General features: G+C 40.7%; 1 protein-coding gene across 1 annotated transcript in view; it reads right to left on the reverse strand.

The window, feature by feature from the left end:
- Positions 1-2,630: 2,630 nt before the first annotated feature.
- Positions 2,631-18,295, reverse strand: part of LOC124019209 (adhesion G protein-coupled receptor L3-like) — a 63,670-nt gene continuing 48,005 nt past the window's right edge. Inside the window, exons 5-6 of the mRNA XM_046334605.1 lie at positions 16,466-16,649; positions 2,631-2,809 (exon numbers count right to left, since the gene is read on the reverse strand). Of these exons, the coding sequence (XP_046190561.1) occupies positions 2,667-2,809; positions 16,466-16,649 (327 nt within the window). The 3' untranslated portion in view covers positions 2,631-2,666. The remainder of the gene's footprint in view (positions 2,810-16,465; positions 16,650-18,295) is intronic.

Consider the following 18,295-nt stretch of genomic DNA (forward strand, 5'->3'; position numbering starts at 1 on the left):
TTTTCTACACTCACGGGAAATAAAAACATAGCTAGACTGTTGTTTTACTATTCAACTCATGTATGCTATTGTTTTTAATTTCATAAAGCAACTTGTGTTTCTTAACCAGGTTTAGGTTAGCTGACTAGAAGGCTGGTGTGACTGGTTAGCTACGGGGAAGCAAGAGTCACTTGCAAAATGTGTATAATTGGAGGAGGAGCCGGAGTGGAGCAGTGGGAAGGACACTCATCTTGTCCCACTGCTGTACAGAACTGTGCTGTGCATCTGTGGCTGTAATATGTGGCCCGTTTCAGGAAACTAGGCTATGTCGTGGGTCACTACTTCACAGGAGAGCTGTTGGAACGTAAAGAAATGTAAATGTGTTTTTTGGCAGAAATGCCTTCTTGAACATGTGAACTTTCATGTGTCTTAATAACACTCATATGTGCCATCTGTAAATACCAATAAAATTGTAAAATTATGAGCCTAGTTGGTTAAGCCACAGAAAATGTCAGCAACCTTCCCGCTAACCATGATTGGCTGAGATAATGAGTGGGCTGGACATGCCGAGAGATAAGTTTGGATTGGTCTGCCATATAGTACGCTTCTGTCTATTTGAGCTGGTCAGTATTTGGCTGGCTAGCCAGCTAACGTTACGTGTATGATCTTATTATTCGTATCTCAGAGCCATTTGCTTGGCTATTTATAGCCGAATGTATGCTAGCTAACATTAAACCTGGTTGGTAAGCTACCTTCAGATTCATGCAGGGTAATAATGTCATGATTTGGGATTGTGGTTCGTTGTTAATCTAGCTAGGTACATGTCTTAACAAAAAACTAATCTCAGAGTGCTAGAGGGCAGAATAAATGCTGAATTTACAAACGCTCAACATGCGTTGAATATGGCTGGTGTCAGTAAACGTCAGCAAAAAGCTTAATTAAATTGTTGCCAGCAGCACAGTTTCATTCACCAACGCTCTGGATAACATGAAAACAGCCTAACCAGTTCTGCTAGGGCAAGTAAAATGGTCAGAGTGCGGTGTTCTCTCATTATGAGTGGGGTGTTCTCTCATTATGAGTGGGGTGTTCTCTCATTATGAGTGGGGTGTTCTCTCATTATGAGTGGGGTGTTCTCTCATTATGAGTGGGGTGTTCTCTCATTATGAGTGGTGTGTTCTCTCAAGCTAGCCAATGTTACGCAGTTAGCTTGGTGCTTAACTGCTGTTGTGAGGTCAAAACGTTTGGATCTTTCCCTACTCATCGGCAAGAGCGTCCAGTGTGCTGTGCGCTCTGAACGCTCAGAGCGAAACACACTGAATTTAAGAACTGACATTCTGATGACACAGTTGCAGTCACCAACGCTCTGGAGAACATAAAAGCCAAACCAGCTCTGCTATGGCGAGTAATGTAGTAATGTTCAGTGAGCTGTTCTCTGATTTGTGTCTGGAAGCAGCTAGCAAGTTAGCTTGGGTGCTTGACTCCTGTTGTTAGGCCAGAATGCTCGGATCAAACCTTAAAAATATGGGTGGGGCTAAAGCTTAAGAGGATGTGAACGATGTTGAATGGGTGTAGACAAGGAAGGGCTCTCCAGTAGTAGTACCAAAAATTCAAAGGCTATTTTCTCAAAAGTGAGTTTACAAGTTTATCAACTTTTAAAGCAAAATTACTTTCCCATTGTTCCGCAACTGTATACCATTTTGTAGCTCTGAGTCTCCATTTTTATCAAATGTAAAAAAATAAACATTTCAAATGTTGCTACATAAGACCGATTTGAGCCAGTCGGTTCCATATTAATTGTGATTGTCACTGAAACGCTCTCAATCTCTTTCAAAAAGAGATTAGTAGTCAGATTTTAGTCACAGCGCTAATTTTGTCTCATCTTTGTCTTGTCTACTGCGCAACACCCAATGCTATTCCTATTGTTTATTCTGGACATAATGACAGCCTAGTGGGTTCTCCACAACATGATCTGGTAATGAAAGAAGATCATAAATGCATTGTGTTTTCCATGTTACACCTGCAATTTTCTAACTATTACAAGAGGCTTGAAGTAGCCTACTTGAATTTGGTTTGGAGCTCAGAAATGGAGGTACTGGGATAGGTCTACCTTGAAAATCTGACATTTCCTGTAATTATTGTAGCCAAATTATAAGTTATCTTGTTCCTTTATAATTATTAGTGATTACATTTTTGATCGGGTCTGTGAGAGATGTGGCCACTTTCGTGTGTTTCCTGTCGCTTCAATTGTAGGGTGTTGCACTACTCTGTTGCGGTAAAACCAGGTGCGGTTAATATGAGGATGACAGCATCTAATGATGGCTTCAACAAATCCTTCCGTTACAAAAGGAACCAGGTTTTTGTGACTGTGTCGGCAACATAGGCCACAGAAAAATCTACATTTATTTGGTCAGGCAAGTCAACATTATTCTCACATATTTTAGAATATAATATTAATTTTAATATAAATGCATTGGCAAGGCCTATAGAATGTGTTATTCTGAAAAAAAACTCCATTACCAGTTTATGTTGCATGCTTTTTGGGGGCGGAGGGCTATATGTACAATTATATAAGCTACATAGTATGCAGGCTTTCGTTTCAGCCCAGCACCAAGTGACGGAACAAAATACTGCACACCTAAAAAGCTGTTCAGGATTGGCGTTGGAGACCCTTGATGTACAGTAAACATTTATTTAAGGCAACGCCATTTACCATTTCTCCCATGCTGTTTCAAAGTGCTCGCCGACAGGGTGATGGAGTTGCCTTGGCCGCTCTGTGGGAATTTCAGGTCGGGCAGATTTCCTTCCGTACTCATCCTGGCCACCTCCAGCTCTGGACAGAGGGAAATGAGAAGAAAATGACAATTTAAATAACCTTATTATGAGGGGTGCAAGTGTTGACAGTTGATGCAAGAGAATGCCATCTGGGATAACATGAGCATTATGAGTCAAAATCCATGCACCCATCACTATGGTCTGTCAACCTACTAAAACATGTTAGCATTGAACAATAGCTTTACATTGTAATATGAAACTCAGTTCTGCTCTGACTGTGTGCATCATAACACTGCTGTTTCAGTTCAGAAACAAAGCAGACGAGCGGGTAACAGCAACAAAGTAATTAGAACCCCCCCCCCCCTCCCACCCACATCAACGGTCCTTGGGTGTGTTGAATGAAGTATATCGTCTGATTTTGGAAAGCTTTGAAGACGAGCGTCTCGCTGAAGCCTCTGATCAAGGCTGAGTTATACACGTCTCACAAAACTTTCTTCATCGAGTGAGGAGGAGTTCAGGTGTAATCCAGGGAGCCTTGTTGCACACTTCCTCGCTTTGTACGGTTGAAGAATAGTTGAAGCCGTGGAGCGCTTTGGGCCCGCACTTTCAAGGAAGCTATAATTTTTCAGGGTGAGCTGAGTGGAAAGCGATGGGTAGACAAGATAGAGACGAATGGTGAAGACAGCCAGGTTTTGGCGCACTGGCTCAACAGCTGTTGTGTCTGATGCAAGATCATAATTTGTGGTTCAAAGACTGCGGCATTGTATAGCAGCGGAACAGGAAGCATTTATAGGAGATTGACAAAGAATCCTTTTATTTATTTTTATTTCACCTTTATTTAACCAGGTAGGCAAGTTGACTACAACTTCTCATTTACAATTGCGACCTGGCCAAGATAAAGCAAAGCAGTTCGACACATACAACGACACAGAGTTACACATAGAGTCAAACAAACATAATAATACAGTATAAACAAGTCTATATACGATGTGAGCAAATGAGGTGAGATAAGGGAGGTAAAGGCAAAAAAAGGCCATGGTGGCAAAGTAAATACAATATAGCAAGTAAAACAGTGGAATGGTAGATTTACAGTGGAAGAATGTGCAAAGTAGAAATAAAAATAATGGGGTGCAAAAGAGCAAAATAAATACAGTAGGGAAAGAGGTAGTTGTTTGGGCTAAATTATAGTTGGGCTATGTACAGGTGCAGTAATCTGTGAGCTGCTCTGACAGTTGGTGCTTAAAGCTCGTGAGGGAGATAAGTGTTTCCAGTTATAAGCAATATCGTACTTTTCACGTGCTTGAATTTAGTTTGAGAATACAATTCAAGACACTGACAGAAAACGATCAAAACAACATTACCTCACCTCTATTCTTTTAAAGGCCCAGTGTAGTGACAATTATGTTTGTCCTGTGTTTTCTATCATATTGTACAACAGCTGATGAAACTAACACTTTAAAACATTTGATCAGTGTTATTTCCTGATTGTAGATTGTATATTCGACCAGCAACTAAGGACCATCTAATCAGCTTGTTTGCATAGGCGCGAGTTTCACCTAGCCTAATGCACATCACCAGGCGATAAATTCATTATTAACCCCTTACGCTGGTGCGATTTGGTATAATTTGGCTCCTGAGTGGAGCAGCGGTCTAAGACACTGCATCTCAGTGCAAGAGGCGTCACTAGAGACCCTGGTTCGATCCCGGGCTGTATCAAAGCTGGCCATGATCGGGAGTCCCATAGGGCGGCGCACAATTGACCCAGCATCATCCGGGTTAGGGGAGGGTTTGACCGGGGTAGGCCGTCATTGTAAGATTTGTATTTGTTCTTTAACTGGCTTGCCTAGTTAAATAAAGTTTTTTTTACGGTATAATCAGGACAATCCAAACATTACACTGTTGATTTGATGTGCATTTAACATTTACTGTACTTTTCGCACACATTTGTTGATAACGAAATATTAAAATACTCAGGATACGATAAGAATATTCCTGGAAAATTTGGGGAAGGTGCAACATAAGACAAACAAAAATCCAAGGGTTTGAGTGGGAGGTGGTGTCTCCAAGTGGCCACACACCTCTCCAGTGTGCACAGTTCATACATCATTTCAATGCATGTTTATGACTCAAAGAAGAGTCTTCACCTATAACATGCTACTTTGAACTCTCCTAGCTGTGCTGTTGAGGTACAAGAACAAGCACCCATGTAGTTGTTTTATTTGGAACACAGCCCTGCATCCCCGTCTTTACACAATTACTGTTGTTTGCGCAATCCAAAAAAGGTCCATTTGAATCACAATCTGTTCAGGTTGGCATAATTTGAAAGCGTGTTCTTTTGCCAACATGGCTAGCTAAGTAACAAAATAAAGTCTTACAGTGTGAGGCTTTCACAAGGCAATTCAGAGAAACCGATCATAACCAGGGGTACGCACAATGCCGTCGGGGGTACGCCAAATAAAAATGTGATTCACGTTTCATGTATTTTTTAAAAACAATTTCTTCACATTTTCAAACAGGGCAATACATTTGGGTGAGGTTTTTTCCTCGCCTGAGTAGCCTCGTTTCACTGGCAAAAATTAAATTAAACCATCTAGTGTTCAGCGAAATAACAACACAAGTACAGGTAGCTGAGTCAAATAACTAACATCCAATCACATTAACCGTTACTTTCTCGCCGGAAACCTTCACTCTCGCACCGACATTTAGAAGCTAAACATGACAATTAGAAAAATAAGACAAGGGAGCTTTTTGAGCGAGAATAACGATGACTTTCGAGTGGTAAGACATGTATAAAAGCAACAGATACCATTAATATAATAAGGGGCTAGAAGCGTCTTATATGGTGAGCTACAGTTACTGCTTCGCATACAAGCAAGTGAATTACATGCGTTGCAGCTGGATGAGTAAACAGACGTGGCGGGCCTGGCACAGCTCCGTTACGTTTATGGAGGGTCAATTAAGGAAGACATCCTCTTCTGCAAACCACTTGAAACCAGGACAACAGGAGAGGATTTTTTTAAGTACTGGACAGCTTTGTGACATCAAATGGACTTTGGTGATCAAAATGTGCTGGTATCTGTACTGATGGCGCAAAATCCATGACAGGGAGACATGGTTATCAAGAGGCAAAGTACTGACATTTTTTTTAAAGAAAGAAAAAAAAGTTTTGTCTGACCGCTTCCATGATGCCGAGTTCCTCACATGATTGGCCTATCGGGGTGATGATTTTCTTGCAAAAATGATCTGAATCTAGGATTACAGGGACTCTCCGCAACTATATTCAATGTGCGAGACAAAATTTAAGCTATGATTAAGAAGTTGGAGCTCCTTTCTGTCGGCATTAACAAGGACAACACACGGGTCTTTCAATCATTGTATGATTTTTTGTGTGCAAATGAACGCAAGCTTGCGGACAATGTCAAATGTGATATAGCGAAGCACCTGAGTGATCTGGGTGCGCAATTACGCAGGGACTTTCCCAAAACAAACAACACAAACAACTGCATTCATTATCCCTTTCATGCCCTGTTTCCAGTCCACTTATTTCAACAAGAGAGCCTCATCGAAATCGCAACAAACAGTTCTGTGAAAATTGAATTTAATCAGAAGCCACTGCCAGATTTCTGAATTGGGCTGCGCTCAGAGTATCCTGCCTTGGCAAATCATGCTGTTAAGACACTGTGGCCCTTTGCAACCATGTACCTATGTGAGAGTGGATTCTCGGCCCTCACTAGCATGAAAACTAAATACAGGCACAGACTGTGTGGAACAATATTTAAGACTGACTCTCTCCAATACAACCCAACATTGCAGAGTTATGTGCATCCTTTCAAGCACACCCTTCTCATTAACCTGTGGTGAGTTATTCACCATTTTTGATGAACAAATAAGGGTTTATATGTAAGGCTAAATGGCTAAATAAATGATTTATTTTTATTTGTGCCCTGGTCCTATAAGAGATCTTTGTCACTTCCCACGAGCCGGGTTGTGGCAAAAACTCACATTTATTAAACATGAGAATGAGTGTATCATATAGTGTGTGCGTGGCAGGCTTACAATGATGGCGAAAAACAACATTTGAGAGTGCGCTGACCCTGGTGCTAGAGGGGATACGCAGCTGGAGGTTGAATGTTTGAAGGGGTATGGGACTATAAAAAGTTTGGGAACCACTGCAATAGACAAACATCGGCTCCTTTTGTTCAGAACAACCCAGGTTATGACGCCATGTCATCTTGTAACTGCACATCAAGCCTAGTGATCATCAACGTTGACACCGTATATTACAATAGCCTTATGATATGGAAATGTGAAGCGCACGTTTGGACTAACGGGTGTTTGGCTTGATTGTGTGACATCAAAGCGGTGATCATTTTAAAAGGTGATCCTGCAGCCTTTTAGACTCAACAACACTGAAGCAACTATCAGCAGACATAAATAGATCAATCCCTAAAAACAGATCACCCGAGAAGAAATATTAGACACTTAAAACATTCGCGCGGACAAAAACAACAGGAATGGATCGTTTTCCCATAGAATTCTATTTAACATTTTGGGACAAAGTAGCGTCCCTATTTACACAAATGTGACCCGGTTCAGGAAAATAGGCATATGTCGCACATCACTACTTCACAGGAGAATTGTCTTAAAAATATATATCTAAATGCCTTCTGGAACATGTGAACTTAAATGTTCCTTATTAACAAACTTGTATTTATAATGCCCATTACCCCACTGAAGACATTCTTTAAAAAGGTATCTACGCTTAATCCAGTATCAACTAATCTATAGAATGTACTGTATTACATAGACAAAACTCACAAATTCTACAGCACAATGGAAGAGTCATGTTTAAGTGGAAAACGAACAATGACTCAATCAATGCATTCTGGGAATGTCCAGATGGACGGAGCTAGAAAGTTGTCTTTCAGAAGTATTACAATGTAAATGTACTTTGAATCCATCAGTCTGCATATTTCAGTTAGATACCCTATAGGTTGGATGATATGAGCACGAGTGTATAGAGCTACTAGCCCAATAAAAAAGAAAAAGAGTTCCAAACCTCTCTGCCAATAACAGCTAGTTTTCCCCTCCCCACATTCTTGCTTGAAATATTTTTTTGCTAAAAAGCTATTTTTGTCCTTTAAAAAAATATTTTTAGTAAGGTGCTTAATTTTTCACTCAGAAATGCTTTGATATTGGTATAAAAATGGCTGCTTTGGGCCTGCAAATACTACACTTGAATTTGTCGGGCACAATGGTACCAATGGAATATTCCCAAAAGTGCAAACCCTGCCCACCTGTCACTTCAGGCAGGTCCAATCGAACGGCTATAAGTATTTGAAGGAAAACCAATACTATTTGAACACAGGCCTGGACAGAGATGGGAGAGATGCCATCAAAAGGTCTCAAACTTCTTTTAACTTCTGGCTTGAAGGCCAAGGTAACCTCAAACGCACAAAACAACTACAGAGGAAAGGCATAATCCTCCTATTGTCGTTACCCTTGTTCTCATGCCATGCTTTCACTTTTAAAAAGAACATTAACATTAACATTCCGATTCCTTTGGAGATGGCGACATGTATTCCTATTCAACTGGAAAGATACAATGGCAGAGATACCTACTGTAACAATCCCAAAACTCCAGGGCTAACTGAGTCAGTTGGAATGTTTTTCATCCTGGTGGATGAGCGATGACAAAAAAAAGGCTTAAGACTGGCTTTAGGCATGGGACACAGCCGCAATAGATTCTGTTGTGCACGGGGTAGCATTCAAAGCTGATTTAAATAATATGCTAATCGGCAGAAATCTGCTCATAAGATTAACGATGAGAGGGAGTGATGCACACACGCAAACATACAAAAGGTGTACAGAAGCTTAACATACTGTATATGCAGGCAGGCACGCACACACCACCAATCCCATCCATAGGCGCACGCACACAGACACACACAGTAACAATGTTACTGGGAGCTCGTTTAGTGAGGTGTACATACTACCAGTAACCAGAGCATGAAAACAGGAAACATCTCCTGAATTTTGTATTGCTTGTGAGTACATTAAAATGTATATTTTTTCACACAAAGGAGTGGCATAGAAAATAATACATTCAGTGCCTTCAGAAGCTATTCATACCCCTTATTCCACACATTTTGTTGTGTTGTACCCTGAAATCAAAATTGATTAAATATACTTTTGTTCTCACCCATCTACACACAATACCCCATAATGACAAAGTGAAAGCATGTTTTTTGTACATTTTTGGAAATGTATTTTAAATGAAATACAGAAATATCATTTACATAAGCAGCAGTAAGTCTAAGAGCTTTGCAAATCTGGATTGTACAATATTTGCACATTATCTTTTTTTTTATTCTTCAAGCTCTGTCAAGTTGGTTGTTGATCATTGCGAGACAGCCATTTTCAAGTCTTGCCATAGATTTAAGTCAAAGTTAAACTAGGCCACTCAGGAACATTCAATGTAGTCTTGGTAAGCAACTCCAATTTATATTTGGCCTTGTGTTTTAGGTTGTTGTCCTGCTGAAAGTTGAATTTGTCTCCCAGTGTCTTTTGGAAAGCAGACAACCAGGTTTCCTTTTAGGATTTTCCTGTGCTTATCTCCCTTCTGTTTCTTTTTATCCTAAAAAAAACTCCCTATTCCTTGCCCATAACAAGCATACCCATAACATGATGCAGACACCACCATGCTTGGAAATATGAACAGTCATACTCAGTGATGTGTTGTTGGATTTGCCCCAAATGTAACCTTGTTGATCCATCCTCATAAAAATGTCTAAAAACATAATCCCAATTTTGACATTATGGGTTATTGTGTGTAGGCCAGTGACACAAAATCTCAATTTAATCTATACTAAACTAAAATATAAATGTAACATGCAACAATTTCAAAGACTTTACTGAGTTACGGCTCATATAATTAAATCAGGCAATTGAAATACATTCCTTGGGCCCTAATCTATGGATTTCACTTGACTGGGAATACAGATATGCATCTGTTGGTTACAGATATCTTTAAAAAAAAAGTGAGGGAGTGGATCACAAAACCAGTCAGTATCTGGTGTGGCTACCATTTGCCTCATGCAGCGCGACACGTCTCCTTTGCAGAGTTGATCAGGCTGTTGATTGTGGCCTGTGGAATGTTGTCTCACTCCTCTTCATTGGCTGTACGAAGTTGCTGGATATTGGCGGGAACTGGAACATGCTGTCGTACACTTCAATCCAGAGCATCCCAAGCATGCTCAATGGGTAATAAGTGAGTATGCAGGCCATGGAAGAACTGGGACATTTACAGCTTCCAGGAATTGTGTACAGATCATTTTGACATGAGGCTGTGCATTATCACGGTATCTCTGTGCATTCAAATGGCCAACGATAAAGTGCAATTGTGTTTGTTGTCCTTGGTTTATGCCTGCCAATACCATAACCCCACTGCCACCATGGGGCATTCCGTTCATAACGTTGACATCAGCAAACCGCTCGCTCACTCAACTTGTGAGGCCGTTTGGACGTACTGCCAAATTCTTTAAATGACGGAGGTTGCTTTTGGTAGAAAAATTAACATTAAATTCTGGTGGACATTCCTACAGTCAAGCATGCCAATTGCACTCTCCTGTTAAAATTTGAGGCATTGTGTTGTGTGACAAAACTGCACCTTTTAGAGTGGCCTTTTATTGTCCCCAGCACAAGGTGCACCTGTGTAATGATCATGCTATTTAATCAGCTTCTTGATATGCCACACCTGTCAGGTGTATTGATTATCTTGGCAAGAAGAAATGCTCACTAACAGGGATGTAAACAAATTCATGCACAACATTTGAGAGAAATAAGCTTTTTGTGCATATGGAACATTTATGGGATCTTTTATTTCAGCTCATGAAACATGGCACCAACACTTCACATGTTGCGTTTATATTTTTGTTCATTTCTATTTTAAATTGAGGCTGTAACACAACAAAGTATGGAAAAAGTCAAGAGGTGTGAATACCTTCTGAAGGCACTATACATTCTGCATATATTGCCTTTGAAAGAGCAAACATCAAAGTAGTGGACACACTGCTATGTTGTGGGTCTCTCAATACTATGTACATGGAGGGGTACATGTACATGGAGGGGTGGTCACCTGGGACCGCGGGTAACAAACAAACCTTATTGGCTGGCAAACTAGGCAGAGCAAGGCCTCGTAAATATGTCACTGTGCATGATTAACCTGACTACCTCCATGAAGGATATAAAAACACATCTGCCGAAGGGGTGGGGAGATAGTTTGCCGTGAGGGGATTGTTTTGTTTCCTTTCAAACGGGGCTAAGATCCCTTAATATCCTGATAAATTGAGTGCCAGAGACAATAAATTCTAATTTTTTTAATTCCCCAATGCTGGCTGCTTCTTTCGACTTGGCAGACCTATATTTTTGAGGTTGCCATGGTAGCAAGAGACTAAAAAAATCCCAAATCCCTTTAAGCTAAGGGAGATATATCATCTTTCCTTAATGCTCAATACACTGGCCGTTTCTTCAGCTCGCAAACATGTTTAATTTACTCGCCTCAGTCCCCTTCCCCCGTTCCTTACAACTGTTTTCAGCAACCGTTTTAAATGTGAACTGCTGATTTGTTTAGTCCACAATTCAACAACTGATGAAGCCAGTTGTTCAAAATGTTTGTGTCATCCAACAGATCTTCCTGTTTCATCTACCAGGGGCACGGGGAAAAACATTTCTCACAAAAACACACAGCTAAGGGCTTACCGTGGGAGAAGAGTGTCAACATTCCACTTTCACTCAACTGCTATTAGTATATTTCAATCCCCAAAAGATCCTCAGGCCTTGACCAGGATGCATAGAACCAGGGTTAACTCAAGTTAAGGAATTCGTACAGATATAAATAGGGTAATTTAAGATAATTAGGTACATTTACAGGTGACCACCAATGGAGGTCAACTACTCCCAACTGGGATGAACTTGCCCCCTAAGAGTCTGGGAATGTTTAGTGGTTGACATTTGATCTCTTTTGGAATTCTCAAGAGCCCATTGGTAGTTATTAGAGCACCCAGGATCAATAGCAAGAAGTAACCTGAACTATGGTTGCGTCCCAAATGGTATCCCATTCCGAATTTTGTGCACTTCATTTGAACAGGGCCCTTAGGGTTCTAGTCATAACTAGTGCACTATATCAGGAATAGGGTACAGTTTGGTACGCAAACTAATGAGCAGAACCAGAGATAAGACACTTGATATAGCTATACTTAATTGAAAGACAACTTAATCAAATATTCTGGAGAACAACACAATTAAATAAAGTATTTTTTTTAAACCAACACTAGAACCACTTAATTTATTACTGACATTTTTTTAAGACATGACCCCATTCATCCTTGACTTTTCCTAAAAAAAGTCTATATAACACACTGTCGGTGTTAGAATCGTATTATCACAAACAGAACTGGAGATATAACCAGTTTAAGGAGGGCATGTCATTTTTTTGAATGGTTTTCCCTGTTTGCTTCCTTGGCCAGACCTGGTTTTGTTTGCAAGTAACTTGTTCGCCAATGCCAGTGAAGTACAGAAATAGTCCATGGAGACATTGCTCGTCTTGCCAACGTAAGGTTCCACAAGCCTCACCACCACATTCTCCAACACTCGAGCCTGCATGAACAAAGTCAGACTGGAGCTCCCTCCCTCTGTGCAAAATAAGACACCTGAACAGCGGTTGTACTCCACGACAGTGCTGAAGAATGACAAGAGGAAGGGGACCCAGTGAAGAGCGAACCGGAGAATAAGAGAATATTACGCACTACAATCAAACAAAGGTATGTCAAAGTGTGTCAAGCAAGTGAAAGCTACGGAAATTGTGTCAACTGTTAGGACAAGGGATAGCAGCTAACTGAAATCCACCTGATGCCATTGTGTGAAGAAGCACATAAGCACGAGCTGACAATAACTGACTCTTTTTTTTTTACTTCTGTCATATCGACACCTAGTGCTCTATTTTAACAAACCTAATGCAAAGGTAAATCTAAGCGCAGGCGGTAGCTCTACTGTTCCAAGGATGTGTCTGAAATATTTGAGCAATTTTCACTATTACAATTATACGAGAACTTGCTGGCGTTGGCACCAAAGGGCTGGGTTTGATGAATAGACATGTTGTGGGTGTGTCGAGGCCCCTCACTGGCCAATCAGAACATTCTCCATGGCTAAATATGTGGTTGCTTCAACTTGTGTATTTACGTTCTATCATGTACAGTACTGCCTTGGAATCAACTCCAATTCCAATGTTAGTCCGTTACAGTTCGTTAAATGGCTTCCAGAAATGATATAACAAAGTGTAGACCCATCTTTGCCAAATACCTTCACTTGAAACCATTTGCAGTCTACAAATAATTGCATGGCTTCAATAGCATTCAAAATGATATAGGGGCTAGGCCTACTTTAAATTGCATTATGGCTGAGCATGGGCAGGCCTAAAATGGTCAATAAACAAGATTAAATTATGCATAAGGCCTAAAAAGAGAAGAAATAAGCACAATGAACTTGTTTTAAATAGGCTGTGTCAGGCTATGACACCATTTCTCCCTGTGGGCAGTTACTATTGAAACAACGCAGACTATGGAGGGTTTAACGCACATCCCAAACGTTTCACAGCGGCTGGACAAATATCCAATAGAAATAGAAAGGGAGAACGTCCACTCACTGTTATACTGCTCCTAAATAGGCCTGTGTTTAATGAACATACACGGAAGCATCTTACAGGTGGCATTCACACATCTCCAAGAAGTTGCATTGCAAGCGCGTTGTCGCCATAAAACCAGGGAGGTGTATCATTCTAATAAGTTCGGTTGTAATAAAATGTAACGGAAAACAAGCAATCAGTAAAAAATAATAATAATAATAATATTGCCAAATGTAATGATATCATAAAAAATACAAAAAAGACACACTGCTGTTGAACCAGCCTTTGTTATAGTAGGCCAAAGGGAGGGATTTGGTTTTTAACATATGAAACAGAAACAAGCAAGTTTTTTTTACAGGTAAACACGAGGTTCACTGGTATTCAGGAGGTTCTCATCTCTTCATTTCATAATGGGCACTTAGCCTACATCATGGAGGCTTTATGCACGTCCAGAACAGGGCCTGCATGGCTAAAATAATGTGGGCCTGCATAGATACAAAGCTCCCTGTTTTACTCCTCTCAAACTTGATCTTCTAATAAAGCTTTGGCGATTAAGATGTATTTCCAAACGGTCTCAGGAGCAAAACCCTTTATCATCAGTCTTGACTACTTCGCAATTGTATTGGGCAGATATTTTTTTTAAAGAAGGAGGAAAAAAAACTTAATTGAGAGGAGGGGATGATATGCTTGGTTTTGAATAAAATCCAACAAAACATTTGTTCTTATGTTTCTAAATACAAAAGTATACCTGCACCAAAAGCACATTAGGTTACTCTTGTTCCATGCCCACGGCATTTCGCTACACTCGCATCTGCTAACCATGTGTATGTGACAAATACAATTTGATTTGATTTGATTTGAAATGGGCAGTGCGCATTTCTGCTGTCAAAATTCAGGCCATAACCCCACTGCGTTACAGCTAAAACCATGTTTTGGTTGGTCTAAATTCCAGTGCTGCCTGAAATCACCACTTTGGATCATGTATTTAAGGACACACACACAAATATTTCAACCCTGCCCATCTGAGCACTAGCGAGTTGATATAAGACAGGTAGTTTGTTGAACCTTTGTCAAACCTGACGTTATGGGCTGGAAAATGTCAAACTAACACGTGTTTGACACCAGTGCCGCCTTAACGCCAGCTGGAAATGGAGACCTTACATTCATTATAATGCAATTATTGCTTTTTTGTTGTTGCAGAGTTTCACTATTTATCAAGGCCACTTGGCGCTAATAATGATGTTTAGGCTACTGAGGCTACTGATGTATTCATAATTTGACTCGCGTCTTGACCGTGCATCTTGGTGGTCGGGGTAGGGTGTTGTTTATTTTGACATTATCAAAATAAACTGTTATTGTGTTCCAACACATACGCTTTCTGTTTCATAGTTAAAATTGATGCATCATGCCATTTGGTCCTCTAAATAGCTATACAACAGCAATATAGAGTAGTTAAATAGTACTACATCAATATCCATCTTGCCTCTGTTAGGCGTATGGAACAACCAGTGGATAAGTCGTTCTACAGTATTTCCTATTATCACATTCAAGGTTCTGAATGAACTTGAATACAGTCACTTAGAATTGGCCCCCTCATTAAACTAAGCTCAAACAATGATCACTAAGACTGTGGCTGCATCTCCAATGGCATTCCTTGTGTAGTGCACTACTTTTGAAGAGGGCTCATAGGGCTCTGGTCAAAAGAAGTGCACTATATCGGGAATAGCAAAGCCCTCTCGCTTACCCTCTGTTTACCAAGACGCAGCACGATCATACAGGAATTTAGTTTGTCCCAACTGGTTCCCCTTGGACGACCAGAATAATCACATTAGGATGGCTAATGCTAATATTAATGGCAATTGGAGGAGAGGCTGAAAATGTAGTAATCTGTTTAACCAGATGTGATTAGACAACAGCCACTGTTCTTTGAGATGAAACACATTTCCTGATGGCTTTGCCTTGAACAATTGTCTAATCTTTTATCATTTTATCTTGTAACATTATAATATAATACATGACATTAAGCAGACACTTTTGTCAAAAGTGCGTGCATAAATGCATTTTGGTATGGGTGGCCCCAGCGGGAATCAAACCTACAATCACTGCGTTGCAAGGGCCACGCTCCGTCTTGCTTTGCGAAATACGCTTTGCTATTCCCGCTGGGGTTGAGGCTGCTTCACGTGATGTATTGTTGTCTCTACCTCCTTGTCCTTTGTGCGGTTGTCTGTGCCCAATAATGTATGTACTATGTTTTGTGCTGCTACCATGTTGTGTTGCTACCATGCTGTGTTGTCATGTGTTTCTGACATGCTATGTTGCTGTCTTAGGTCTCTCTTTATGTAGTGTTGTCTCTCTTGTCGTGATGTGTGTTTTGTCTTATATTTGTGTTTTTAATCCCAGCCCCCGTCCCCACAGAGGACCTTTTGCCTTTTGGTAGGCCGTCACTGTAAATAAGATTTACTTCTTTAAATGACTTGCCTAGTTAAATAAAGGTTACATATTTTTGTTGTGCTGAAAATAAGTAAACCAAGTCATATGGGACCAATGTTATATATTCCAGAAGTATATATTCCAGAAGTATATTAGGTATCAAGAGATGAGACAACATTTGCGATCACACTGTCCTACGATGTCTATAAAAAGGTTTGCAAAACATTCAGTCAATTGTATTTCTTACACATCCTAGTAATCATGTTTTGGCAGGTTGACAGATCATCTCGTCTTCACCAGTGTACATATAAATGCCTGAAGATTTCTCTCTTTACCACACCAATCATTCTATCGCCGTGTGTGTGTGTGTGTGTGTGTGTGTGTGTGTGTGTGTGTGTGTGTGTGTGTGTGTGTGTGTGTGTGTGTGTGTGTGTGTGTGTGTGTGTGTGTGTGTGTGTGTGTGTGTGTGTGTGTGTGTGTGTGTGTGTGTGTGTGTGTGTGTGTGTGTGTGTGTGTGTGTGTGTGTGTGTGTGTGTGTGTGAAGATCTAATTTCATGTTTGTGTCGTGCTAGTGGGTGTGTAAAGCTTTTAGTCTGTACTCACGGATGTTGTTTGTGTTCTCCTGCACGATGTCCGTCTTGAGCAGGTTGTCGGCCAGGATGAAGGCCCCCTGCTCCACCGTATCCAGCAGCATGGTGGCTGCTCTCAGCTGCTCCCCGGTGCTCAGGTCCCTCCACGCCGACTGGGCCTGGGGCTGAAGCAGGTTGTTCACGGTCTCCACCATGGCCTGCACCAGACAACATGGAGAGTTAGCGACATGAAGATAGTGGAGGGGACGAAGCAACCAGAGCATCAGTATGGAGGTAGCAAGGCAAGGGATCAGTATGGGTTATGGAAGCAGCACTTCAGACTGTACTGTCACCAGTGATATTAACAATGGGCCATTTAAAAAAAAGTGGTAGTTAACAGGTTATTAGGGATGTCAATTCAGTTATGCCAGGACTTTTCAGAGGAAGAAATATTATGGAAGGTTAGTCACAGATGTTTGCAGGATCTTGGGAGATGTTAGATATTACCAGAGATTTTCGAGAAAGTCCTCTCAAATAGGGCATAGCAACATTGCGCTAAGGTGAATACGTGTAGACAAACAGGCAATGGTAATTCTTATGTTTCCAAGAGAAACAATGACATTATCTAAATAATTGAACAGGTGAAAGCCAGGCTGTGGCTGATGCATTTCCATGAATGTCCCATGAATGTATTCAGCCCCAATAATCCCCATATTGTGCCATGCTACAGTATCACATGCATACAATTACAATGAAACAGAATACTTTGAAATAATACTAATATATTATTCAGTACAGGCAGCCAATAGCGTAAAGGTTGTTTTGTTTTCAGGCTCCTCAGGACAACCACTCTCTGAGGAACACTATTGTCTATTAATATTGTTTAACCTCAATTATGTTTTCCCTAATCCCACAATAAATTAACAGTCAGAAACCAATAAGCCAGGGAGAAAGAAAAGAGAGCATTCTCCGGAGAAGATGAACAATTTAGAGCAATTAAAGATGTAGAAATGCCGATGGCAAGACATTTGAATAGAATATTAATTGGTCAAGCTGAACCATTCTATCCCTCTGATGCAACAGCAGAAAATGCATAATCATAACTGAAAATAAAACGCTTATCCATGAATGCACAGCATTTACAGTTGCTCTTTCATCTCAAAACATAATAATCCAACATTGACGAGGACTATTGAACAGTGGTTTTCAAAAAAGAACCCGAAAAGAGTGGGAACAAAATATGAATTTTAAAGAAATCATCACAGCCTCTTCTGATATCCCACAACTTCAAAGGGCAATTTACTCGTCCTCGTTTGCAAAGATGGAAGCCGCGCTTGATCGCAAATGCACGAGAGTCTGAGGGAGAAACATTAAGCCCTTTAAGAGGGGGGAGAACAATCTCCTCCAACGCCGCATATGGCAATACCTTGGTGTGATCCCCGCGGCCACAGCAGGTTCTGTTTTTGATCAATGGACTATGAAAGAGAATAGGAGTTTTCGAAGATATCAGAGCACCTGGGGGACGAAACCTCAGGCAATGCAATTCGATAACAGCACATGGGAGCTGCCCTGCAGATTTCAACTGATTACAATGAAGTAATTCTATAAACATTATAGACATTACAATCCACACACACACGAGAGTTATCAGCCTCAAACTGTCTCAGTTTTGGACTGAATGGCAGCTAGACTAGAGTATCTCTGGAAGAGGAAGAGTGGTGATCGTATTCAACTCCGTAGCGGGCTGCGATGAAGGGAATATGAAATAGAAGCATCTGGCTTTTCCACACTCCTCAGCGCACAGATGCTGTCATTTTATAAAGGCTTTTTTTTAAAGGCAGGCAGGCATCCAACTTTGATGTAA

The sequence above is a fragment of the Oncorhynchus gorbuscha genome, unplaced genomic scaffold (genome assembly GCF_021184085.1).
Source record: "Oncorhynchus gorbuscha isolate QuinsamMale2020 ecotype Even-year unplaced genomic scaffold, OgorEven_v1.0 Un_scaffold_79:::fragment_2:::debris, whole genome shotgun sequence".
Taxonomy (NCBI): Eukaryota; Metazoa; Chordata; class Actinopteri; order Salmoniformes; family Salmonidae; genus Oncorhynchus; species Oncorhynchus gorbuscha.